At 38.8% G+C, this 27,531-nt stretch overlaps 4 protein-coding genes across 7 annotated transcripts in view; 1 reads left to right on the top strand and 3 right to left on the bottom strand.

Annotated features, from left to right (window-relative positions):
* The window catches only part of LOC135611134 (multiple organellar RNA editing factor 2, chloroplastic-like), a 3,135-nt gene extending 1,299 nt beyond the window's left edge, over positions 1-1,836 (top strand). The window contains exons 3-4 of the mRNA XM_065106479.1: positions 497-562; positions 1,458-1,836. Of these exons, the coding sequence (XP_064962551.1) occupies positions 497-562; positions 1,458-1,606 (215 nt within the window). The 3' untranslated portion in view covers positions 1,607-1,836. The remainder of the gene's footprint in view (positions 1-496; positions 563-1,457) is intronic.
* A 300-nt stretch (positions 1,837-2,136) lies between these two features.
* Positions 2,137-19,797, bottom strand: LOC135611133 (ATP-dependent DNA helicase Q-like 2). Of its 4 annotated transcripts, none has more exons than XM_065106475.1 (20): positions 19,670-19,797; positions 17,594-17,814; positions 16,034-16,180; positions 15,734-15,949; positions 14,628-14,732; positions 14,413-14,517; positions 14,201-14,323; positions 10,873-10,961; positions 8,828-8,864; positions 8,716-8,749; positions 8,251-8,299; positions 8,111-8,188; positions 7,969-8,038; positions 7,707-7,773; positions 7,544-7,597; positions 6,204-6,311; positions 5,051-5,133; positions 4,296-4,374; positions 2,789-3,003; positions 2,137-2,719 (listed from the first exon to the last, which is right to left on the bottom strand). In XM_065106475.1, the coding sequence occupies exons 1-20, from the start codon at positions 19,734-19,736 to the stop codon at positions 2,519-2,521; spliced, it is 2,148 nt and encodes a 715-aa protein (XP_064962547.1). In that variant the 5' UTR covers positions 19,737-19,797; the 3' UTR covers positions 2,137-2,518. The 4 variants fall into 4 exon arrangements, with proteins under 4 accessions (XP_064962547.1, XP_064962546.1, XP_064962548.1 ...); XM_065106474.1 differs by having other exon boundaries at positions 7,969-8,034; positions 8,251-8,303; XM_065106476.1 differs by having other exon boundaries at positions 2,579-2,719; positions 2,789-2,969; positions 7,969-8,034; positions 8,251-8,303.
* A 195-nt stretch (positions 19,798-19,992) lies between these two features.
* On the bottom strand, positions 19,993-21,279 carry LOC103983389 (aspartic proteinase CDR1-like). The gene has a single exon (XM_009400606.2). It carries the CDS (start codon positions 21,277-21,279, stop codon positions 19,993-19,995), a length of 1,287 nt encoding a protein of 428 aa, XP_009398881.2.
* Positions 21,280-26,188: 4,909 nt separating this feature from the next.
* LOC103983388 (aspartic proteinase CDR1-like) lies at positions 26,189-27,481 on the bottom strand. Its single transcript, XM_009400605.3, has one exon. It carries the CDS (start codon positions 27,479-27,481, stop codon positions 26,189-26,191), a length of 1,293 nt encoding a protein of 430 aa, XP_009398880.2.
* Positions 27,482-27,531: the final 50 nt, after the last annotated feature.

Raw genomic sequence — 27,531 nt, forward strand, 5'->3', positions numbered from 1 at the left:
AGATAGAGTAAGAGGATTTGTCACAACATGGATCCACCACTGGGTTATGACTCACATGCATTATGCTAGGGTTTGATATGGGTTATGATGGGCCTTGATGAAGACGTCAAGTTCTCAAGTGGGGGAGATTGTAACATGTTGGGCCATGACGAGGACGTCAAGCCCTTAAATGGGAGAGATTGTAACACCATGATTAGTCCCACATCGGAAGCAGACAATATTAAAATTGACTCATAAGGGTTTGATGGGTGTACTATTGTTACTTTCAACTCAAGCATTTTTATTAGTGGTTTGGATTCAATAAAGTTAACAGGCCACAGCTAGCTCATCAGTTTTAGGTCGTGATAGTATCTCACTGTTAGAAGTTGCATTTCCTAGTTTCCTTTGGTTGTTCGAGCTGAGAATTAAGATATGAACATTTGGAAACTTGTGCCATTATTTGTGTTACCTCATTTTAGGTAATATGATCTGCAATGGGTGTTTCTGCTTTTGGCAGGTCTTCCTGGTGTTCTGTTCGTACTTCCGGATTCCTATGTTGATGCTGAGAACAAGGACTACGGAGGTAAGCTTACTAGTTTCTTGAGAGTGCTTCTTATTTGTTCTCTTAATTAGGCTTGAATCTCATTATTATGCTAACCACATCTTTTTTACTAGGCTGCTTTTCTTATTTGCTTGTGTAAGATTGTAGTTTTTTTCTTATTGGTATGTTGTTTCTTTAGCCGATATTTGTCAAACAGATATATAGGCACATCTTCATTTCTGTTATTCCTATGATGCACATGCTTTCAGATCATTCTGAAGTGAATTGAATGCCTATCCTAGCTGCTCTGCTTATGTCATGTCTTTGATGGGAGAATTCAAACAACAGTTTGATATGCATAGTGTGTTGGCAAACTTTAATGGTTTTATGAGGTAATGTTTTGCTTCAGATTTTTATGAACCTAATGACAGTGGATCATATGATGCCACTTGCAAAATGCTTCAATTGTATGCATGAATATTGTTTGTTTAGGCAGTGTAGTTCTTTTCAATAACCAGTAGAATGCTCTTTTGAGTATATTTAATTACTTTGCTACGATGGCTATTTGCGCATGACACAAGTTATGTTGACCTCCCAATGTTTTTTGTTTTTTTTTGAAATAGAACTGGCTATAAATCTCAATTACGGTTGTGGTGATCTGTAAATTCTTTTGTCGCTGTAAGTAGTTATTAGAACTCATGGCCGTGATGATACATCAATAATATTCTGAAAGCACTCTCTCCTAACAGTTAAAATATGCAACTGTAAGTGTCATCTTTTGCCGCTCTTGATGCAAGACTAGAATTGAAAATGGCTCTGCTTATTCTGCATTATGGTGTTGAACGGGCACATGGCCGCCAACCTGTTTACGTTCAGCATTCTTGTGTTACAGAGAACAATATGCGATTCACACTCGATATGTTTGTTGAAATTGCAGCTGAGTTATTTGCGAATGGAGAAATAGTTCAAAGACCTCCAGAGAGGCAGAGGAGGATCGATGCAGCGACCACCCAAAGAAACGATAGAGATAGACCCAGATATAACGACAGGACTCGTTATGTCAGGCGAAGGGAGAGCCAACGATGAGCTGGTGGTCTTTTCTGGTAGGTATTTAGGCTGGGCAAACAGTTGGAACTTAAACAAGCAATTTTCTGCTCATCTATTGTTGTGTGAGATACAAAACCATGTGATAACTTGAGTCGTGAATTGCTTCTCGGTTTGTTTCGCAGTCATCGGACGGTGATGTTACTTTGGGTACTTTGGTATTTTGAACTTTTTCCTTGTTATATTGCAAATGCTACATTCCTGCTGTGTTATTGGCTTGTACTCGAATCAGTTAAAAGACCATTGTGATCATATAATACAACAGGCTCGGTTCGAGTAACATCGCCTAAAGTTGTCTTCATTGATGTGCTTTATAGGTAACATATACTTCTAATATACTGCTAGTAGAAGAAAAATCACTGGAAATAGTGGCTTTATATGAACGACGCGATGCCGTAATTTGCACAGTTTGTGCAGTCAACTGTGTACGCCAAGCACTACCGCCCTTCCTGTGATTGGATATCAACGGCTAAAAGCTGAAGGCATTTCAGAAGGGGTAGAAAGCTATACAGTGCCACGATAATTGAACGTACAGTTTAAGGGGCTTTAATTACACAAATTTGAAGAGGCAAATTTATACACTTCATGAGGAAAATTTAGCTCCTAGTAATACTACTGACGCCAAAGGTTGAACATCTCAAACAAAAATTGTTACGATTACTAGTAATCAGAAAAAGGATAGTCTAACAAAAGTGTAACTCGAATAAATACGAGTAGGACTATCACAACTATTAAAGCACATCATCCGGTTGTTCTTTGACCGGCTAAGAGCTGTGGATCATAAGCAGAATCCTTGATGCGTCTTTACTCGACCCTCCCCGAGTCAAATATGTAAGATTACTTTCCAAAATGCAAGATAGATAAGTAATAATGTGCTTCAACGTCCTTTTCATATCATTGTTCCTCTTCACTGCTTTCAATCAGAACGGTATGTTTCTTCTTTTGCTTCTTATTGCCTTGCGTTTTACTGCCGCTAGCTGCAGCTGCACCGGGCACATCATCATCAACTTGCTCGGATGTCAGATGATGCTCGATCAGCTCAATAATTCTCTTCCCATACTTTTCCGTCTTGACTTTCCCAATCAGCTTTTGTAGCTGCAGGGTCAACATGGGACAACATAAATATAATATAGTTTCATTTAGAAAGCAGTAAACCAGTCTTACGTGTGTTATGGATGTTGGTTTTTGGGTGCTCAGAATGCTGATTTGCTGAGTGGATAGAATAGCATGAGGCAGCATTCCCTCGTTACTTGAGGACAGCTCCTTGCGTAGCTCATCAAGCTTGATTTCCAATCCAGACATTCGGCCGCGCTTAGCACTTTTTGGCATGCCATCTTCATGACGCCTAGTACAAATCTCAAGCATAACAGATTTCTTCCCTATGATGTAGCAATTCAACATTAAGTAGCAAGTCAAGGAAATACAACATATAGATAAATGTTGTATATCCATTACAGGTTTCTTCCCTATATGTTGTATTTATACAACATATATACAACATATAGGTACAGCTCAGAGAACATGCAATTACTTTTTTAGTCTTTCCTTGGACATTTAGGCAATACATTGCTCAACCCCAAATGTACATGGTTTCATCTATTTTATTAACTAACATGGCTACGTCAATTTATAATTGACCCTCCCTATGTGCAAATCTACTACTATATTTGAGATACTTCAGATCCACTAAAATCAATGAAAAAGACATCATAGGAAAAAAAATCTTATTCTCTCACAATCGAACCTATAAATTTATGCCAACTTCCTAATGGGTGGATCTCTTTTACTTTAATTAATTATGTCATCCAGTCTAAAACAATTTCCAAAGTGGAAGTAAACAATGCTGTTTGAATAAAGGCCTTGTAATAGACAGCTGAAAGATGAAAGATCAGTACTTCCTTCCCTGAAGAATAACTTGCACATGCTCAAATTAGATTCTTTTCGTCCCACATCAATTTAATTGTGAAATTTATTATATAACTCATAATGCAGACTAGAGAGTCCATGTTGTTCAAAATACCCACTACATTAGGTGAGGTTTCCAGCAGTGGCAGCTAAGTTCTTAAAGGCTTGATTTAATTTTCTTTAGATTCTAGAATCTCTAAAATCATTAAAAGTTATTAGATTACTACATATCGTTAGTTAGAATCATATTCAACTCTTTGATCATTACCTGTATAATTACTTCATTTGATACCCCATTCTGAAGCAAATAAAACAAGAAAACCTAATTCACAGCAAATAAGCATGAGAAAACATAGCTGGCAGCAAATGAACATGAAAGAATCTAGGACATCCACACAAAACAGTTAATTTCTTTTCCATCATGAGCACAGTTTTCTTCAGTCTTAAATTTTAGTAAGATTGTCCGAATTTCCAACACCTTTAATGGGTTTATTCACTATACTATCCATCTCATATGTCAGATACATCTAATTCAAGCTTCAGATTAATCCAGTCAAAGTTACAAACTTGTGTTTAATCTGTGTCAGATTAATCTACAATTTGGCTCCAGTCAAGTGATTTAGTGCAAGACAAGTAGGGTCATTTCCTGTCTAGATCACACTAGATATGATCCATTCAACTATATCAGTTTCAGGGGAAAGTGTCACTCAGTGATTATGATAGAAAAGAAAAGGAACAAAATACTAAAAAGTGATAGAGATGTCACCTTGCAATACCAACTTTGACAACGATCCTAATGCGATATATGAGTTTGTTGTATATGCTGTGTGCTGAAATTCTTCTTTCTGTACAGAAAAACTCATAATGGTAACTGATTAATACTAGATATAATTTTGATTAGTTTGGCATGGTCCAAAAACAATGCAGCAGAAAAAAAAAACATTCTTCCACAAACGAGACGAAAGTTTTATTTGTCTAGACTTCAAACTAGATTTGCAGTAAGTCAGGTATGAAATATTAGTAAAATGTTTTGACTTGAAGAGACCTACACAATCATGTCTGTATAAGCAGGCATGTCTCATAACACCCTTGACCATAAAAATTTACAGTGCTCACCAAATAAGACCCTGGTGTAGTTGGCTAAACTCACTCGTTTTGCCAAAAGGATCTTCTATAGTTTGCAAATACTAGAGTTAGCTTTCTAATGTATCCCTTACCAATGAAATGACCGGACGTTTTAATAAATATATTACCCATTATAGGATGTTTATCTAATGGAAGTTCCAGTGTGCATATCCATGTGCACTTGAGCATAAAACAAGCAGAATTGTTTAGTATTAAATTGCATCAACTCCAAAAAATGAAACTAGATTAAAAATGTTGTTCTATATGTGAGGAAAAGGTTTAGTCTATATTCAACAAAAAACATGTACACTCTCATGTCTCAGTTTCTAGGGTTCTCATTATTGTTTGAAGGAATTGTAAAATGATTTAAAAGAATGCGCCAATTAATCATCTTACCAAGACATGTTCTAGTAGAAGCTGAACTATTAGCTGCTCAAGTTCTTCCTTCTTGAGATCAGAAACTGGCTGAATGGAGTCACCTGATCATATTATAATAAGCAGTTTGAAATATTTATGCAACAAATAATCTAAATGAATACAAGAAACATAGTTGAAGAAAATTTGTGCAATACATCTATAGTTGAATAAATAATTGATGACAAATACAAATTAATTGACCAAACAGTTGAAATGTGTCTCATATATAAAACACAGTGCAGGACTGCTGACCAAAATTAATGTAGTTAAGTGATTCAGAGATATCATTTTAAGTTTTCCCTTGTTAATCAGAAACAAACATTTTAAAGAACTAGACTGCGCACTCGGTATATCTAACCATGCTTTAGAAATTCAATGCTTCCACCACTTTATCTATTTAAATTATGAGGTATCAATTTTGTTTGTTACCACAAATTATACCAACTTGAATAAGGTTGAGCAGACACAAATATATGTTGGCTTAAATGAGAAGTGTATAAAGCAATTTGAGTTATGATACATTGTCCTTGTACAGAATCATCTTAGGCTTCAATTTAATTGTGAGATCAGATTCTATAAAGTAAAAGAGGGTGAACCTAGTGCACAAGTCGCCTGATAATGTCACCTGATAATATAGAGTTTGGCAAAGGTTAATATACATTGCCTTAACCATTACAAACAGAGAAGGCAGTTTCATGATTGCAACTCCGATTACCCAGGTATTAAAATTTAAAAGGGACTACTTGATGCTCACCTCAATGCAGGACCTGGAAAAGGCCAATGTACACAACCTTATCTCTACAAATAAAGATGATATTTATGACTCAAATCTTGGTCACCCAAGTCGTAAAGGACAAACTCTATCATTGTTCCGAATTCTGCATCGGTGAAGTGTCTAAAAATTAAAATGTAAACCATAAAAAAATTTGATGTGCACAAGATATCCTCACCATTTAGAAAATTCAATCAGATCATACTTAGATGAAAAGACTGAAAAGATTGCAAAATTATGGTACTACTACAATTTTGACCAAACCTCAGATGCCGTGTTTGATCTTAACTAAAAATATAGGTTATATCGGATGGATATAAATATGAACAAAGAAAGCATGATTTTTTCAAGTGGACCTACCCAATTCTTTGATTTTCACTTTAAATCTCTCCACCAGTTGCAACATTGTTGCTCTTTGGTCATTTTCTTGTATTTCATGTAACAATGAAACAATCACTTTAGCATGATCTGAACAGAATACACAAACTCATCAGCAAATATATGTCTTCCCTGCTTCGAGATAGAAAAAGTACAAAAATCATGTAATTTCAGCATTTTAGCACAAGGAAAACAAATTGTGTAAGGCACAACAGATATTATCAGGTGATATATAGCAAAACTGTAAAAACAAAGATAATTTTGTGATACACGTACAAGAAAATCATTGTTTGCTGTCACTTATGCAAACCTTTAGTTTTTTTATCATGCTTTGTAGGTAATTGATCTACAACAGGCTTTTAGGTCCATTTTCAATATGGACATATGTTCCCTTGGTACTTCTCTCTTGGTCATAAACTTGTGTATATGCTTATTATATGATGAGCAGTTCCTTGCAATGAATGCAAATTCGGCCAGATGGGTACTTACTGGACAATATTTACAATTCCAAGGGTGAATCAGCATGTGAACCACCAAATTTCAGGCAGTCCACGTGTGGTATAGGCCGTATCACTAGGTAAGTCTGGTAAACGAGTGATAAACCCTTTTTTTTTTCATTTTTGACCATAAAGCCCATGCCTTCCTCGCTAGGGTGTAACAGTCCAACCATGGACCAGCATGGTATCGATAACTGAAATTGAAAAACCTTTGTTGCTTGGTTACCTAAATTAGGAGTTGGGATAGTACAATGATACAAGTGAAATCTGGATTCAAATTCAGAAGATCTTCTTACTATTAACATCGTGTACAGTTTCCTTTATCATAATAAAACTTCTGATGTTTATACTTTAAGCAATCCAAAAAGCCAAGTTGGATAATGAATCCACTATTACTGCAAAATTTTTTTGTTTACACATGAAGTAAGCAGTCGACACTTGATGAGCATGGCATGTTATATTAGTGAGAAAGAATAACACTTGTATATGAAATACTCAAATGATGAACTATTTGCAAGATTAGAGCTTCAAAAGTGGAGTCCACTCAAGGATATTAAGCTCACAAGAGGATGATAATCTGCAGCATGTAACTAATTCTTAAACAGGCACAGAATAATGCTTAAACAAGTGGAAATTTTTTATCAATTAATCTAAATTTTTCTATTTTTTAAATATAAAAGAATTAGATGAATTTAATGTTCAATCAATTATCTAACATGGAAAGCCATAGCAGACAAAAGAGTTACATAAAACGACATTGACTGTAAAGACAGAGCATAGGACAGCATAATTAAAGAAAATAGTGATAAAGAATCTTCCACATACAGGTTGCATCTAGCTCCTTAACTTCAGCTTCATATGCACAATTATCACACATCCCTGAAGTTTTAAAAGCAAGGATAAGTATGGCTTGTTAGCAAAATATAGCTATTTGAAGGAAATTTAAATTGGCAATTGTACTGCAATTTACAGAAAGCATATTAAAAACCATTGCAGTTCTGTATAGGTTCCCCAAAATGCTGAAAGAAAGCTCCTCGGCGGCAGTTTCTTTTAGACTATAAAAGGAAATGTAGAATTAGAAACCTTCAAGTATTCTTTTTCAAAACAGAAACAAAACCATTTCCTTTCTGTCAGAACAGTGCCAAAAGTATAATTAGGATAGTTGAAGAATAAGTAAATTGTGAATTGATTGTTTAAATAAAATGATATGAAACTTGAATAGAAAAGGAAATGTATGTCATTTATTCCACCTGACAATATCGTACGATATCATAGAGATTCTGCAAGCCAGCATTCTCATAAAAGACCATCGTACTCTGGCTAGGAAGAATAATGACTCTTTAGTTGTCAGAAAAACAGTATGATGCTTGACAAATCAATCACAAGTTTCACCTGACGAGGAACATCGCCTGGTCGATAATATAAAACACATTCTGAAGGAAGTCCATCCCTCCCAGCTCGACCACTCTCCTAAGAAGACAAAATTAATGGAGATGTTGCACAATACAAGAGACAGGATTAGTTGAGATTACCTGATAGTATGTCTCCATTGATTTACTGAGGCTATGATGAATAACAAACCTGACTAAATATAGTTGAGAAAAATGAGCTATAGTGCAACTTATAAATGTATTTTGGTACAACAAAAGTTTTTGAATTCTAGCTAAATATATAAAGCATAATATTCAGAGATCCCAAGTTCTTAATTCTATGAGCATAAAGCTCATCAATATACAGCAAGGGAACTTGATTCATGAGGTAATTTTCATACTTGTTTCAGTCTAGTAAATGTGATGATATCAATATTCTGATAAGTGGATGAAAGGATATGACTAGAGGAAGTATCTTACATGCCTTTGTTAGGCATTTAAATGGTTTTTAAAAAAAAAGTGAAGAACTAAGCAATGACAGGAAGATGGCTCTTGACAACTATGACAACAAAATTAGGATAATCAGAAATTTATCATATAGTATAGATATATTTCTTGAAAAAATACCATCTGGCTTATTGATGCCCATTCCAAAAGCTACCTGCAATATTATCAACGAATTCAGGGTTTTTCACTTAAATGACCAAAAAAAGCAATATGGAACCACAAGGATATATACCGTGCCAACAATAACCTGTAGTTTGTTTTTACTCCAGCTGCCCAACAAAAGTAGAGATAAGGTCAGGTGGCTTACCAATCATGATTTTGTGGACATTTGAAACTAATCTAGTACTCTTGTTGATACTTATCCAAAATTCCAAATTATGCCAAACCTATCAATGAAAATTTCACTTACCAAGCAGTCAACTGCCAAAACAATTGCAGAATATCCAGTAACAAGGTGAGAAATTGCTGACTTAAAGGTAAAAAAGAAAGCCTTAACCTATTCAATCATATCACCTACCTTTCTTTTTGTCATGATAACCACAATAGATCAATTGGTTCGACTAGAAAGATTGTCAGCCAAGGCTTTATCCCGTCTGTCTCTGTTAGGGATGGATATTCAAGCAAGCCAGAATAATACCATGTCAACTAGCTGATTTCTACTGAACTGATGATTCTTAAGAGCTCAAATCATATCAGTTCTGATGTATTCTATCATCAATTGATATCACCCTGTCACAAATCAATCAACTTGTCCCAACATGGCAACACCCCCAGTGGGGCTCAGGTTGAGGGAGAAGAGGTGAAAACAGACAGTGAAGACGAAGTAGGTAGAGGAGATGCGGAAAACCTCTGGAGGAGAAGAGAAGTGTAAGACAGAATAAAAAAGAGAGGAGAGGAGTAGGTCCCACCGCCCATCTACCATCAATACTCTGTTCAACCTGTTTAGATCACCTTTGATGACGCACTGCTCCTATGACGCACTGCTCCTATCATTGGAGGGACACGAAAAGGGAGAGTGAAGAAAAAACAAGGAATTGTAGAAGTAGAAAAAGAAAGGAACTTTATCTTTTTTATCTCATATTATAATACGTATTCAACATTATATTGCTTAAAAATATATATTATATTATTATGTATTCTACAAGAAAAATGAAGAACTATAGGTGAAATAGTAGACAAGGTATATATAGTTGCCTGGAACTATTCGGTTTTCCTCAAATGTCAAAATGCCTTTCCATCATCAATGAATTATTGATCACTACTCATAAAGCCCATGCCTTGAGCAGGGACACCCTAATGTGGGTTAAAGACCATGGACCAATTCAACATTTACATTATGCATTGCCGCATAGAAAATATTCTACATTCATTTGTTTAATCAACTTTTTCCACTATCTTGAGTATATATATATATATATATATATATATATATATATATATATATATATATATATATATATATATATATATATATATATATATATATATATATATATATATATATATATATGTATGTATATATAAAGTAACCATAGGTGATGGAGATCACTCCTAATGTAACACAGCTCACTTTTCTTCTTATACATGATCGCATGACTTAGCATTCCCTTTACAAACTCAGGTGACCACATCAAGTCAAAATTTACCATCCCTTGACACCTTGCTCGGAGATAAACTTAAACCATAAAGTTAAAAAACTTAGATATTCCAGGTGCGTGAATCTTTCTTCCATTATCTCTTCCTAGAAAAATTTTCTACCCCTCACATTTAATACATTTCCCAGATCTAACTTAAGCATTTTAATTGTTTCCCCATATATCCATCCAGACCCCTATCTAACCATTTTTTAGATCCTGACCTCAAAGAACAGCTAGAGATGCACAACTCATAGATAAAGCACAGGTGAGAAAGATGGCCATATCTATCACCACCATAAGAAAACAAGCATGACAAACAAAGTTACTAGTCCCATTTATTGGTAAGGTTCTGAGGTATCATCTTTTTCTTATATGTTCAGTCACCATCAGCTTCTCTTGCTCTACTCTCTCTTTACAGCTTCTGTCTCAGATCCCACTTCCACCCTATCCACAGAAAGTAATTGAAAACCTACTGGTGTATACAGGCCAACTAAAAGAGCAGTCTTTCAAAAATACTGCACAGATTGACAAAGAGAAAGAGGAATTATTTTTATTGTGTATTCTTTTTCCTTTTTTGTGAGAGGGAAGAGAAATGTGTGATTTTGATGATAAGTAGTTTGTTAAGGATGATGGAGCTTACAGCAGATGAACTTTCTCACGAGCAATTACATCCATGTCAGCATGGTAATGATCTGCTGAAATTCCACGTCCCCTCAGTTCCTTTGCAACCTATATCATGATAAGCATGGCAGAACATTATGAACTTTGATAAAGAAATTAATAAGCACAAAAATTCAGACATAGATATTAAAATGAGAAGCATAATTAAGGATTCAAATCCCAAAAATGCAATATCACCATTCATGTAAAAGAAAATAATGGAAACAGAATATATATACAAGGACATTTACTCACCTTAACATTGTTAAATTTAGTTCAATAGCGTCAGCTTTGTAAGATTATACAGAAACACAATTAGCAACCTCGATCCTCTACTGAAAGTCATGATCCAGAGAGTATATGCAATACAATGGCATGTAACTTGCTTATGCTGGTATATGGGCTTTTGGATAAGTAGCAAGAATAACTGCAGTATATCCAAATACATATAAAGGTTTCAAGTTTCACAAGACATCCTTATCCTAGCCAGATATTCTATAAAGTATGTACAGCACGTCAGCACCAAATAGTAAGGTTCTAAATACCAGTAGCAAGAATATCTGAAATATTTAACAGTCTGATGGTTGACCAGTATGCAGACTGTACAGTTTCACCTAATCCAGTTTGATAATGGGTGTACCATACGGTAAGGTTACCTTACTGAGTATATAACCCAATAACATAACCGACTCGGAACTATACCGGATGGTAAACCTACCTCCTAGTGTCAGTTCTGAGACTTCTTTTTTCTGTTTTTGAATGTTTTAAATATGGGCTAGGGAAAGACTGTAAACAAATGTTGACAGCTACCAACCACTGCATCTGCCTCTATATCCAGCTGTTCTCTTCTGTGATTGCTGCCTCCTCCTCGCATTGCCACTGTCCTCCCATGTACATCGTCACCTCATCATCTCCTTTGCCTCCTCACCTCGCTTCTCTCCCTTTCTCCCTCTGGTACGGGTGGTACCAACAATCAGGGAGTGTTGGTACTTGATTGCTTGGTACATTGATCCTTATCGGTACCAGACTGGTCCAGCTGCCAACCAGTATCAATGCAATATTAAGATTTTAAACCTTAGTGCTTAGTACTTACTACACATGCCCCATTGTGCTTGTGCCACCCACGGATGTGTCATTAAGTTCAACAATGGCATGATATTTTAATTGCCTGTGCCATAATTTCATGTGTTGCTTTAAAAATTATTGTCATTTCTAATAATTGAAGAAAACAACAAGATTTTAGCTAAAGTTATTTCCTCATTTATAAGTGAAGTTCTTTACTCAAATGAAGTTACAATAAAGTTAAAGAAATAGGTCTTCTTATTTCTCTAAAGGATTCCTGATTATGACCGACCACAACTGGTTGGTCATAAGTAAAAAAGAAAAAAGGTCTCACTTTGGAAAAAAAAAAATCCTTATTTCTAGTTGGTTTGCTCATGAAATTCAAGTACAATGTAATCACATAATAGTTCAGCCTAAAAGACTTAAAAAATGCAGGATGTAGTAATCAAAGCAACCTAATTAAGGCTACAAGCGCTCCACAAGGCTGATGCGCCAGATATGCTGATGTTCCTTACTAAATTTGTATTCGTGATTCTGAAAATAAATTATGGCCGGACATGAAGTAGCATATGCAGAAATATAGACAAGTTGTCCTTGCAGATTTTCACCAAATAAAGCAATCTAATCAACTAAAAGATATCAGAATGAATTGAACAATAACCTCTAGATGACTTTACTAGTGAAGTACTACTGCTTTCAACTTCAATCTTCAAACAAATTGGTAAGCAATTTAAGCAGCTTCACCTAAAACTATTATGGAGTGACCAGACGCAAACCACCTCTGCTTCACTTAATTTTCGGTTGGAAACAACTAAAAATAATCCGAACTCAAGCATCCACATCAAAGAAGCGATTTGTCATAGGTTTTTATTGTCTGGACCAGAAAAGGAGTTGCAAAGCCTTTTACCATATATTCACTTGATCAATAAAATACTACTTTAGAGAAGCGAAATTAGTTTCCGCCAAATTATCTACCAAGATAAGAAGTATTAGTCAGTAAGATAAACTCAACCGTATGTTAGGAAGATGAAACCTACTGAAATGTATATGATACTTGATAAACACCCATTAGATTATACATCTCCAAATTGGAAGCCGCAGAACTAGGATAAAATGGAAAATTTGGAAGCTTAAATAATTCCACTGCAGCACTAGTATAAATTGGAAGCTGCAGTTAGGAATACAGTTGCCTTCTGATCAGATTGATGGATGATTAGTTGCTGTACAGAAAAATTCTCATGTGATCTAATAAATATGAATATTTAACATGCAGCTGTGACGAAAACAAAACAAAGGATGGTTGCCAAAAATGTAGCATGATTCCAGAAGAAATTGGCAAGAAAAATCATAGGGACAGTAAAAAAGGAGGAAAAAGTAACACAAAGGAAACAGAAAAATAAAAGGGGTCATCAATCAGAGAAAAGCTACTTGCACTTGATAAATTTATTGTCCAAGTAAAAAACAATATAACAGTGACCATCTTCACTAAGTAATTCGAGAACCCATGTTGTGTCGCCAAATTAGGACTTCTAGGGCACCGAAAACCAAGGTTCGCAATACCGTACCGTACCGGTATTTCGACCTGGGCTCGGTACCGGTACGGTACGGTGTACCTCTTGGTACACTCAGGTTCACCGAGCACTGTAGTATTGCTACAGTACTACAGTGCGGATTGGAACATACCGCCCGTACCAGGCGGTACGATTCGGTATGACAGACCTTGCCGAAAACTAATCTAGATTTTATCCTTATGAGTTGGCATCATATCTAAAACTAAAATATACACACCTCTTTTATATATAATGAAAAAAGTGATGTAAAACATATGAGAAGTGCCTCGAAAATGTAAACAAGATGCATACAAGATAACTCATCCCTAACATGTCATTAAGGTAACAAATAGCTGAATAAAAAATTTATAGACCCAGACATAAATGGTTTTCTGACCAATCACCAAAGAGAATCATCTATTGATTAAACAAGTATTGACAGTTTGATCTAATATGATTTTTTTTCTTTTGACATATTGGGTTGCATTTGAAATGCAAAATAACAGGCAGTCGAAATCTTTCTCATAAAAAGCATAAATGGGCTGATCCTATATGACTGGCAGCATGCAGCATCACACTGATCAAATTGAAAAGTGAGCCCTTTGTTGGTTGGGGTGCAACAAAGATTTTTAGTTAATACATAAACATTAGGAATCAGATGTAAAGTGAATAATATAATAGGACAGTTCCACAAACCTGCTCGCATTCCTTCCTGGAGAAGCAATAGATTATCCCAGACTCATTCTTAGAATATGAACCTCGTATAAAATCTGCAATTTCATCAATGACCACCTTCCCAACTGATGACTTCTCATGTACCTATATATCAACTGCTTCATCATAAATCATAAAATAATCCAAGTTATGCAACAAAGGCAACTCATGACATAATGGTGTACATGCCACACCTTGTAGAAGAGATTAGGTCTGTTTATGGTACTGACAAACTTGACACATTTGGGAATATGCAGCATCTCCATCAGATCTACTTGAACCTTATAAGTAGCAGTTGCCTATAAAACAAAAATTATTACTCTAAGAGTCAAGACAAACAGTTAGGTTTTTCCTCAAAAACAGGTTACCCATACAATTTCAAAGGTAAACATCACAAGCAAAAACTTACAGTTAAAGCAATTAAAGGAACAGTGGGAAATTGAATTTTCAAGATTCCAAGATTCTTGTAATCAGGCCGAAAATCATGGCCCCATTGACTACAGCAATGTGCCTCCTGTTAGATGAAATTTTCAGCGAGAAACAACTATGAGCACATAAGATAACACATTTAAGGCATGAAATAATTATGCTATTACTTTAAAAAAATCATTATCATAATGTAACTATCTCATGCAGAATGCTTAAAAGGTGCTCATATTGATCAAATCATAATATTTATTATCAAAAGGAAGTGCTCCAGCTACTTTGAGAACAACTGACAGTTTAGTGGGTTTTGATTTTCACCTACCCTTCAATATCATTGTCGCTCCTAGATCAAGGGGTCATTTGGTTCAAGCATAAAAAATGTAAAGTGAATTAATGTTATGTTGATGTTTTGAGCTGTTATAAGGAATAAAGAGAAAAATTAAACCACCTACACTTTTTCTCCTTAGCAAGGAACAAGTAATGCAGTAGCAAATGGTACAAGTTACATTGGAGTTTTGATAGAATGAGCTATCCAGTTGGTTAAGCACCATAACTAGACAATCTATTCCCAGTACCGTGACACTGGAAAGGTTGTTATTGGAATAAAGGTAATCTGGACACACATTCCTGAACTAAGGTAATCTATTCCCAGTACCATTATGTAGGCATAATTCCTTTTAAATTAATCTATTCTGGACAACTATCACAGCCATCCCAGAGATCAGTTACATGGCATGCTAATCATTAATGAATTTAAAAAGGATTATTAAATACTGAAGGCAAGAAGCAATAAACACAAAAAGTCTGTTTTGTCTGGGCAAGTTAAATATTTTTAAGGCTTTAAATTGTCCAATAGATTGTGTACAATGCAATCTGCAACATAAGAGCCCAACTACCATTAGATGAAGGTAAGCCCCACTGCATAGTAAAACAAAGGCATGATTGTTTGTTATTCATCTTTCTGGTACTGAACTTGACTCTAAAATGACATAATAAGTACTGACTCTAAGGAAAGTAAAAAAATGTCTAGAAATATCCACTAAAGTAATCCGAAAAGGTTTAAAGAACATAAGAGAAACCATTACTCACATCAATTGCTACAAGTGAAAGACGTCCACCATGGTGGCACTTTTCAAGCTTAGACATAAATCTCTTGCTCTTTGAAATTTTTTCAGGTGTCACATATAATACTTTAAGTTCTCCTTCTCCCTTTTCAAGGGATTTGTAAATAAGTTTCTCATGTTCCTTGCTAGTCGTTGACGTTAGCATGTATGCAGGAATCCCTAGTGTTGTCAGTCCCATAACCTGAAAAAATGGCATGTAAATTAACAAGTACTGGAAGTACTGAACTGGATAACAACTGAATTTCTCTGACCAAACAAACGGCACCTGATCTTGGATAAGCGAAAGCAGCGGACTGACAACTAGGGCAACCCCATCACAGAGTAGAGCTGGAAGTTGGTAACAGAGGCTCTTGCCACCGCCTGCAGCCATTATAACCAAAACATCTCTCCGACTCATGACAGCATTAATAATCTGGTAGGAAAATTGTGCACTAAATAAGCTTACAATAAGACAAACATTTTAACTAATAGATTCAAGATTTTGACAGCACTTTGAATCTAAGGGTTGTTAGCAGCTTGACCCGAAAGGGGAGGTAGTTTAAACTTTAAAGCTTCCAACCAATGAGTATCAGATATGCTTGCCTCGTTGACAGGATATTTGATTATGTCAACCCACACCATCAGCATGTTAATCACATGCCAAACACATGCTAGGATTTATAAATGGGATATGTATTTATATATTATGCATGCACCTATTGTTATGTTAGTATATTGCCAAAAACTAAAAATCATGCAGGCACACACCAGCAAAGACACTTTAATGCTATGTTTATTAACTCATGAAACATGACCACTTTGTACCTTTTATTTACTCCCTATGTGACCATTTAAACCTCATACAATGATGAACTTCTTAATCAAATGTACTCTTTGAATAAAATCATCATTTTTTCTCTAAATTCTCTCTTGGTTTCTTCAAGTAGTCCAATATGAGTGTCATAAGTACTTATGATATTCAAAATCTCTTCTTACAATACAAATTTAAATACTATAATCTATCCCCAACTCTTTTCACTTGCATAACATTGTCATTAAGATCCTTATCTACAATAATATCTATACCATATTTAAGCTTATCTTTTCTATTATACCAACTACTAGCCTCTCTAGATTTTCCTCTATTCACTTAGTATCCTCCAACAAATTATGTAAAACCTTCTTCTAATCATCATATATAAGATTCTAACCCCTTGAGTTAAAGTGTCACTATAAGTAATATTAATAGCCTAATCCTATAGGCTTGATCTAACTTCTTTATCTGCACCAATCGAAAACAATTCAAGAACCACTGGCTATTTTGCACTACATCCTGACTGTTGGATCAATCTCCTGGGATAACCTTCATACTTGGATCACCAGGGCAGCGAAGATGTCTTCTCTTTCAGATGACAACATAGAATAAGTTATAATGCAGATTCATGTTGGCTATTAAGTGGTCTAACACAACCCGTCACCTTTATTTTCATTCGGGCTTGGCACCGACATTAATGGTTTTCTTTCTCATGTAGAATATTATATATTTAAAGTATTTGTATCACTGTCTTATAACCCCTTGTTTTCTAAAATTTGACATATTAGTTTATCCATATTGTGTCATATTGATATCACTTATCTGTATCGATGTTTTAACAATCTATACAAATTGGAAAAAAAAAAAAAGGATCTTGTATTTCTAAGTGTGATTTTCAGATGAATAATTTCAATTCTTCCAATACATAAATGATTCTTGAACTTGAATAGTTGGTTCATTCATGCTCGACTAGCATAAACAAGCAAGTACCTTAATCATTTAAATGTGGCTGCACTACAACAATATACTTACTTCTCGCTGATTTGCTCGATAAGAAGAGATACTAAAGACATTGAATCGAATGTCCTCAGCTCTAGAGTCCCATTCAAAATCTGCAGACCAATCATCTGTGGCAACAGAACTATCAACTTGTGCTGTATTTTTTGATGCTTCACATTCTTCCAACAAGGCCTTCAGCTCAGATTGTCTCTTGTGCAAACCCTCTTGGCGATCAAGTAATGCTTTAATCTGGTCTGGAAAAGGCAAAATCCGAAAAATGAGTGAGTCACTATCCACATTCTTCAACACAACTATTCAAGCATGCTCCAATAAGAAGGAAGCATACAATATGTTTCAGACCTTGGAGAACCTGAATGATTTTTTATGTTTTTTTTGCTTTTTTCCAAATATATTGACAGTTTTGTTCGATGTACCAACTTCCACGTTCACTATTTTAAGAGGAACAAAATTTTCTTTATCTTGCCTAAAACCCCACTATATGAATATGTTATCAAGAAAACATAACATAGACCTAATTAATAGTACAATTGCTTTCAGCTTTCACAATTCCATTGAAGACCATTTTTCAAAATTTCTTTTTTACTTAATCAATATATTCAAATTCTATAGGAAATAAGATGTATGACCAATGCCAAAGAAGAGGATCCGAAATGAAGTTGATATAACAACAAACAACGACAACAATAACAACAACAAAACTGTGAGTCCCAATTTTGGGGTCGACTATATAGATCTTTTGCTACCATTGAAACTTATAAAAAGTCATATGTTTGTTAAGTTCAATGTGCTTAAATCTTTATTTATAGTTTCTATTAAGGTCTTTTTAGGTCTTTTTTTACTTCTACCACCACTAATATTAATTTTTTCACCTCCTCTGACTACCACATCCGAAGGCCTACTAAACACATGCCTATACCATATGATGAAATTGATAAATCCAAAAAACCCAAAAAAAAAAAAAAAAAAAGCCTTTCTATTCTATTTGTGGTTCTTGACAAACCATCATCTAAGTAGACATTAGACCATTTTTCCAGACAATAATTGTACGTGTTCCTTTTGACAGTGCTCCGATGAGTTGCATATGAGAGGATTAATTTTGGATCCCCGAGGACCAGTGACTGATTTACCCATTCAAATCAATAAATAAAGATAAACAAAAAGCTTGTAATAGCACAATAAGGGAAAGATAGCAGTGCCTATAATAAGCAATGCCTACATCTAGCATCTTCATCCCTGTTGAGCTTTTCATGTTCATAATTTGTCTCTCTTAGAAGTAGCTTTAGTGATCTCAGTATATTGGAAATAATGGAAGTTCAGAAATCTACGGGGCAGGAAAAGAAAAGAGAACAACCGCTTTTACTGATTTTGCTATTATTGATGCGTTTTTACCCTCAAGATTCCAAAATGCTTGCTTGTATAAATAGGGCCTCCAAAATTTGACCGTGGTTGCAGGGGTAAGATCCTAACAAAGACACCGAAACCGGAAAACTAGGGCACATAAACCACCAAAACAACGCAAACAAATCATTGACGCCAACAACAGGTACTGTGAGCACATCCCCCTCGAATAAAATGTTAAACCTACATTACCCGAAATCTTCCAGAAAAAAAGAAATAAACCGCAAAAACCCCGACTCAGATTGAGCTGATGATCGCTCCAATATCTTCTCCAAGGAAAAGCGTCTTGTTGCCCCTACCGAACCCGAACTCCGGAAAAGCGACAAGACAGCGCGAGAGATGAAAGGCAACGGAGGTAGAACGAGTAACTATTAGTAGCAGAAAAGCATTCAGATTAGGGGAAGACAAATCGATCCCACTAATTAATCTGCACGGCGGGTTCAAGAAGCTCGACCAATGAGAAGCATCAAAACCCCTTCTCTTCTCCATTTCTTCACCAGATTGATCCAAGAATTGTAGGCTACAACCGACAGCATTCCGAAGTCACGAAAAGCGCGTAACAGAAAGACGATTAAATCGGTGTTCCTTCTTGAACACCCTAAATGTTGCCACTTCTTTATATTTCTTCGTTTTGGGGATTGGGGTTTCGCTCTCGCTTGGTGGAGGGTGCAACGGAGGCAAGCAAGATACCTTGAACGTCCTGGAGCTCAGCTTCGACGTAGAGGAGCTCCTCCGCAACGACGTCGGCGGTCTCCATCCAATGGAGGGAGGTTCGGGCGCCCACCGTAGGTTGCCGCGGTGGGTTTGGGAAGCGACCTTCACGCTTCAATTCAACTCAGTGGGGCTTCGATTTCTCGGCCCACATATCTGTCACTTGGCCTGTCTCGTTCTGAACTTACCGGGCGGCCCAATGACGCTTCCTAAGATATATCGCAGGCTTACATTTTATTAATCTACATTTACGTCATACATCTATAGTTATAATTACATCTACATTCAACGATGAGGTGGGCTTAGAAGTCGGTGCAGTCGACGTGAGCGAAGGAGAGCTCGTTCGCCCCCAGATCGTACTCAACATGGAGGTTCTGCTGCGCAACGTTGCCGAAGATCTGGAGATCAGCGGAGCTAGACGCCGCCAGGCACACCACGTCCTGCGCCACCTCTAGGAAGGTGTTCAACGGGCCCAGCTTCAATGGCGCCCCCTCGAAGTTGTAGGTGATGTCGGGAAACTTGTAGTCGCGAGAACCTTTGACGTGGAAGCACGCTGCGTAGGTGGAAAGTTCGGGATCGTTGGCGACCGGGAGATTCACTATGTCTTTCACTGCTTTTCCCAGTTCGTATGCCATTTCGGGCGAAAGAATGTTCAGCGTCGTGCCGGAGTCGATGATGATGTTTGGTGATCCGGAAGTAGTAGGAGAGGTCGCCGAGATATTTGTGTCGCCGACGCTGATCCCGTTGAGAGTTAGATAGTAGAAAGAATCTTGTATGGTGAGGGGCGTGGTCAAGACGTCACTTCCGGAGGCGCCGGAACCATCGCCGAAAACTAGTTTGCTGGTGGCGGAAGTCTGCGACAAGGGAACCAAGCAGTAGGAGAACTTGCCGTCGATGGAGGAACCGAGCTGGGAGACGAGGGAGAGCTGCCCGGGTGCAAGTCCCACGAGCCCACCCGTCCTCTTGCTGAAGATGCCGCCGCTCTGATGAGAGCATCCGAAGGTGATATTGGGGATGGCGATCGTGTTCGAGCCGGTGGTGGTGAAGGTGAAGGTCTCGCTCGCCAGATTGCCGACGACTTGCGATCCGTCTCCGTAGATGTACTGGTACTGGCACTTGGAGTTGCTGCTGCAGCCCGACACGGGAAGCTCCTTGCATGGCCGCGAATCGCATGCGAGGTCGCGGTAGGTGGAAGAATCCTTGGGGTCGAAGAGCAGCGGTGTCTGCTCGTAGCATTGAGTGCAAGGCTTGCAGTTGGCCCAGATGAGGTCGCTGCCGGTGTCGACGATGGCGACGACCTTAAACTTGGGGGTACCAAGCTCGACCTCGATGAGGTACTCGGTGAGGTCGGGAAGGACTTGGGCCTCGATGGAGGTATCACCGGAAGCGGCGAGGCCGGCACGTGCAACGCGCGATGAGCGGAGGGCGGAGCGCTCGGCCGCTGCTCTCACGCGGTCGAAGGCGGTAGATGAAGGATCATACAGCGGGGACCGGGGCGAGTCACGATGGATGAGGTCGACACGGAAGCCATCTGCGGCAGCCCCCGCGGCGACAGCAGCAAGAAAGATGGCAAAGGCAATGGGCTTCATGGTGAAGAAGAAGAAGAAGAGAAGAGGAAGAATGCAGCGAACTGAGATGGTGTGGGGTATTTTTAGGGAGGGGAAAGGGAATCGTCGGAGATAATGAAGCAAGAGCTGTCCGAAACTGATTTGGGGAAAGAATCCGGAGGGACAGATCACCTACTGTTTCCCGGTGGGCGGCGCGCGGCGGTCGCTGAATGGAACGGAAGGGTCGGAACGGGAAGGCCAGTATCTTTCCATGACACCGAGGATATGCATATCCTTGTCTGACCCGGTGGCGTCCACCGGAAACACATCAAAATTCGTGCTGCCGTTTGAACCTTCAAATTGAACCGGTTGGTCCCTTTGTTATGAGGAAGAAGAAACACATGAGATTATGTTAATTTCCAGGTCGATTGGCTTTTAATAGAAATAGAAATTTTGTATGTGTTTGGATAAATCATTCTTTTAATACTTGATCATATCTTTATATTTTTTAAATTAGAAGCAAGAAAATATTTTGACTATTTAAAAAAAAAAGGACTCTCTATAGATGGGATAGGTTCAAATTTATGATGAGCAAAATGAAAAGGGAGACTATAAATAAAAATATAGATACAATAAACTAATAAGAAATTTAGTTTATGATGTCATTCCTTATCATAAAGGAAATTACTTTCCTTATAATAAACAATTTGTGATTATCTTCCTTGCTATAATGAATTAGAAGAAAGTTTGTATTTCCTTATAATAAACAAGAAAGCTTATGATTATCTTTTTCGCCACGTGACTTATATGTCACGTGATGATTGCATGTCAATTATTGATAAATTTCTTATCATTTATCCCTTGTGGAAGGCATACTTCATGGCTTCGATAGGGTGTTCGAGGCACATCGTTTGATCATTTGGTTTTGTCGATATCAAGTTTCGCGATTGTGTAATGATTTTTATTTATTCGTCATAGCGAATATATTCATCCACCATAGCAGGTCTGTTTATCTATCTTAGCGAGCCTATTTGTCCACTGTCACAACGGTTCTATTCATTCACCATAGTGGGTTTTGCTATTGACCATCGTTGTGGGAGTGGGAGTCCGTCATTGCGGATTTTGCCTTAACCGTCATTGTTGAAGCTATTGCGGATTTTGCCTCGATCGTCATTACGAGAGTAAGAGTCTACCGTTGTGGATTTTGCCTCGACCATCTTTAAAAGAGTAGGAGTCTGCTATTGCATATTTTGTCTCGGTCGTCATTACAGGAGTAGGAGTCTGTCATTGTGGATTTTGCCTCCGCCTCCTTTATCTTCGAGAGATGGGCTTTCCTCCTTTGCCTTCAGGAGAGGGCTCATGAGCTCTCTTTCTTCGCCTTCAGGATATGGCACATAGACTCTCCTCCTTCACCTTTAAGAGATGGCACATAAGATCTCCTTCATCGCCTTTGGGAGAGGGCACATGGGATTTCCTCCTTCGCCTATGGGAGAGAGTGCATGAACTCTCCTCCTTCACCTTTGCGAGAGGGTGCACGGGCTCTCATCCTTTACCTTTGAAATAGGGCACACGAGCTCTCCTCCTTCGCCTTCAAGAGAGCATGCATGACCTCTTCTTCTTTGCTTTCGAGAGAGAGCATTGGTTTGGGGCCCTATCATAGCGGGAGTGTGGATCTATTGTAGTGGCTTGGTTCGATCGCTGTAGGGAGTTTGACTATAGTAATGGGTTAGGTCATTTTTGAAATACCTTGATTAGTTATTCCATCTAGGGGGGAGGGGCCTTATCGAGGTCTCGAGGGTCAATGAGTGGATCCTCTGACTTCATCTTCTGTCTTAGCACATTGAGTTATTTTTAATATGGCATGATTTAGTTAGCTTTTGATTATAGGGCTATGGAGTTTGAATCTTGTCGTAGTTGTTTCTAAAAGTGACGATGGGATTTTGTGTCATTAAAGGCGAATATGCGTCGTCGTTGTTTTGCAAGAGGCGAGGAGTCTTATTGTGCTCCTTCGGCTATCGGGAGGTACTTTATTTAGTACCCTGACCATAATGCTCCCACATATCTCATGTTTTAGTTTTTGTTATTTACTATCGTTTGTGCTACTCGAGCTTTTTTTTTTACAAGTATGGATCCCGATAGTCGTGGTCTTCCAGTATCCCCTGTTGAGCTTTCGAGGTCATGGAAGGTTGAGTGAGAGTCTTAGGTCAGGCAAGAGTGGTCTACATAATCATGGGCTCCAACGCCTTTTGGGGGTGGTGGCCCATCCTACCAGGGTCGTGGGGACTTGGTATAGGCATTGAAGAGGCGCAAGTGTGTCGTGAAGACAGTTTCTTTGCCACAAGTGCCCTACCTTGAGACAGGAGGCTATGAGGACTATTCTCCCCCATCAAGGTTTCTCTTAATGGGCCTGTGCAAGATGGGGGACGCGCTGCTGAGGGGCTGTCTTGTGAAGATATGTGCATTGACCCTTCATGTCGGCTAGGGTCTCTTGGGCCCTAATCTCTTCATAGGCTATGCTCTTATCATCTAGGTCATTCATGTCTTTTAATATGGTCAACTAGCCCTCTATGGACCCTCTTATGGCTTATTACGAGGGGATGACTAAGGATATGAAGGTGTGGGAGAGCTCCTCGACTGGGTGGGGCTTGCTAAGATCGAGAAGGACTTTGTATCGATATAGGTAACTTATTACTTTAGGGTGCTTTAAGACCAAGTACCCGGGAATGTGTGTCGATGAGGAATCATTCACTCTGCAGACCGAAGATCTCGACATCCTTGAAGCACATGTCTCTTTTGATGATAGCCTTGACTCATCCTCCTCTTCTGATTGAATACTTCAGCATCTTTTCTTTTCTTTTTTAATCATTTATGAAGAGTTTCAATTTGCATCTTTCGGATGTGAGCCCTTGATTGTAAGCGTCGCACTAATACAAGCCTCCTACTTTTAATAAAATTTTCTTTCTTCATGTGCTATTATGTTATGAGCCTTTTAGTTGAGGTGATGCTTTAAGGACATAATCCTTTTCGTTGATGTATTACGCTCAAGGTAGAGCTTTATCTTTTATAATCTCAAGGTGATGAGTTCCCTCTTGGGTGAAGCCTCATCGAAGAGTTCTATTTTAGGGAGTTGGAAGAACTCCCTTAGGTGGAAGGATCAACCTCATCTAACCTTAGAAGTGGCTTGGCACTTAGCCATGGTACCTCGAGTCGGGGGTATCTCCTCTCGGGGTGATTCCGGAGTTTACTTTAAGATATAGGCATCTTCCCACTAAAAAAAGGTTAGGGGAAAAGTGTCATTGTTCAAAGGAGTTGAGTGCCAGAGGGTATGCCTCCTTGTTGGAGTGTTTATTGGGAGGAGTCGTAGATAGATGTTCTTGTAACATTCAGGCCCTTATAACGCCAATATAATAAGTCACATTTTGTCCTAAGTCAAAATATTATTACATTGGTGCCATTGGCTGGTGAGCCAACTTGGCGTAATTCAATCCCGAATGCGAATATCCACCCAAAGGGGCCACTCAGGGGCGAGGGTGCAACCCAAACGGGAGGTTGAGATGGCAAGTAGACTCCTAATGTGTTGCTAGCTCATGGTGAAGGTCTTACGGTCATCTTGAGATGTGGCTTATCTGCTGAAGGGAGCTTGGGGTCGTCTCAAGGTATGGCTTGTCCATGCATAGGAGCATTCAACCTTATCCCGAGGTACTTCTTAAACGTGTCGAGGACCTACACAAGTGGTCAACAATGGGGGATCTTCTGCTTCGACCCCTCTTAAGTTAGTAATATGAGGTTCCTAAATATGGGTTCAAATAGTTGAAGAGGAGTGAGTCTTCTATTTTCCTATTTAGTATATGTTTTTATACTTTGAAGGAGAAAAAATGAGCCCCTAACTTTCTACTCCTCTTTCAAATTTTTCTTAATGAGGTGATATTCAATAAAAAAAACCTAACATTTTATATAAAATTATTATTTGTGATAAATATCGATGATCTAATGAGACCGATATGCATCGATGGCAATGTTAAGGCCAGATGAGGAGTGCTTCGTTATCCTCATCCTCATCACGGCTCTCTTCTATATTTCATTCCCCATTTAGACAAGATAGGATATGGATTGAGAATCCCTATTTAAGATTGATGAGTTCTTCATAATTTTTTAATTAATTGATTATATCTTAAAAAAAACTATTATCAAAGTTAATTAATAATTCCTAAATTTATAAGTAATAAGGATAATATTTATAAAGTTTATGTATCATAAAAATATTTAATATAAATATAAATATATATTAATATTTATTGATACTGTATCATTTGGTTTGATAGAACCAATGGGGTTTATGATTTGATTTGTAATCGACTCAACTTAGTCAAATTTGAATCATGTGAGTGACTAACGATGCTATCGATGGCGAACAATGCACGAAGGACTTGCATTCAAGCAAAGAGGGTTCATGAATATGAGCCCTCTTAGTTAAGATATTTTATAATTGGGTGATGATAAGTAATATTACGTTTACATTTTCCATTGAAGAGATGATAAGTGATGATAAGTATCTATCGACATCATTTTCCATTGAAGAGATCAGCTGTTTAGGTCATCTTTTCTATTTGCCACAGGAAAAGCTACAGAGCTTTTCATGCAAGCCTTACCCTTCTCATCTTCGCAAGAGCTCGGTTTTCTAAGTAATCCTCCTATTTTGAGATGGAAAGTGCATGTAAGAAGTAAAGCACAAAAAGAACTTCCTGCATATCATCAAACCCATAGATCTTCATGGACAATTCAAGATTTATATATCATTAGATATATAATCGAATCGAGTCTGGACGGAGTCCAGCGATCTTATTCACAAAATCAAAGCACAAACAAGAACAGAACGATATCCGACATAAGGAATGACAACAAGAACAGTTTACATACACACAGAAAGACAGAGACGAACGTAGAGGTGGGCTTAGAAGTCGGTGCAGTCGACATGAGCGAAGGAGAGCTGGCTCGTCCCCAGATTGTACTCAACATGAAGGTTCTGCTGCGCAACGTTACCGAAGATCTGGACATCAGCGGAGCTATACACCGCCAGGCACACCACGTCCGGCGCAACCTCTATGAAGGTGTTCATCGGGCTCAGCTTCAATGGTGCCCCCTCGAAGTTGTAGGTGATGTCCGGAAACTTGTAGTCGCGAGAACCACTGACGTCGAAGCACGCTGCGAAGGAGGAAAGGTCGGGGTCGTTGGGGACCGGGAGATCCACTACGTCTTTCACTGCTTTTGCCAGTTCGCCTACCACGTCGGGGGAAAGAATGTTCAGTGTCGTGCCGGAATCGATGATAATGTTTGGTGATCCGGAAGCAGTTGGAGAGGTCGCCGAGATATTTGTGTTGCCGACGCTGATCCCGTTGAGAGTTAGATAGTAGAAAGATTCTTGTACGGTGAGGGGCGTGGACAAGACGTTCCTTCCGGAGAGGGCGGGACCATCGCCGAAAACTAGCTTGCTGGTGGCGGACGTCTGCGAAAAGGGAACCAAGCAGTAGGAGAACTTGGCGTAGATGGAGGAACCGAGCTGGGAGACGAGGGAGAGCTGCCCGGCAGCAAGTCCCACGAGCCCACCGGTCCTGTTGCTGAAGGTGCCGCTGCTCTGATGAGAGCACCCGAAGGTGATCTTGCGGATGGAGATCGTTTCCGAGCCGGTGGTGGCGAAGGTGAAGGTCTCGCTCGCCAGATTGCCGACGACCTGCGATTGGTCTCCGTAGGAGTACTGGTACTGGCACTTGGAGTCGCTGCTGCAGCCCGACACGGGAAGCTCGTCGCACTGCTGCGAATCGCATGCGAGGTCGAGGTAGGTGGAAGAATCCTTGGGGTCGAAGAGCGGCGGTGTCTGCTCGTAGCATTCAGTGCAAGGCTTGCAGTTGGCCCAGATGAGGTCGCTGCCGGTGTCGACGATGGCGATGACCTTAAACTTGGGGGTACCGAGCTCGACCTCCATGAGGTACTCAGCGGAGTCGGGAACGACAGGGGCCTCGATGGAGGATCCACCGGAAGCGGTGAGGCCAGCACCAGCACGTGCAACGCGCGATGGGCGGAGGGCGGAGCGCTTGGCCGCTGCTCTCACGCGGTCGTAGGCGGTCGATGAAGGATCATACAGAGGGGACCGGGGCGAGTCACGATGGATGAGGTCGACACGGAAGCCATCGGCGGCCGCCACAGCGGCGACAGCAGCAAGAAAGAGGGCCAAGGCAATGGGCTTCATGGTGAAGTAGTAGAAGAAGAAGCGAAGAGGAGGAAGAATGCAGCGAACCG

This window comes from Musa acuminata, chromosome BXJ2-4, assembly GCF_036884655.1.
Source record: "Musa acuminata AAA Group cultivar baxijiao chromosome BXJ2-4, Cavendish_Baxijiao_AAA, whole genome shotgun sequence".
NCBI lineage: Eukaryota > Viridiplantae > Streptophyta > Magnoliopsida > Zingiberales > Musaceae > Musa > Musa acuminata.

Bases quoted from the DNA above. Each gene is read 5' to 3' on its own strand.
- LOC103983389 (XM_009400606.2), bottom strand. From the start codon at position 21,279: ATGAAGCCCATTGCCTTTGCCATCTTTCTTGCTGCTGTCGCCGCGGGG.
- LOC103983388 (XM_009400605.3), bottom strand. From the start codon at position 27,481: ATGAAGCCCATTGCCTTGGCCCTCTTTCTTGCTGCTGTCGCCGCTGTG.
- LOC135611133 (XM_065106475.1), bottom strand. From the start codon at position 19,736: ATGGAGACCGCCGACGTCGTTGCGGAGGAGCTCCTCTACGTCGAAGCT. The intron at 10,962-14,200 runs GTTTGTGGAACT...ATCATGATATAG, and splicing joins CCAGGAAGGAATGCGAGCAG to GTTGCAAAGGAACTGAGGGG. The intron at 7,774-7,968 runs GTGGAATAAATG...TTCCTTTTATAG, and splicing joins ATATCGTACGATATTGTCAG to TCTAAAAGAAACTGCCGCCG.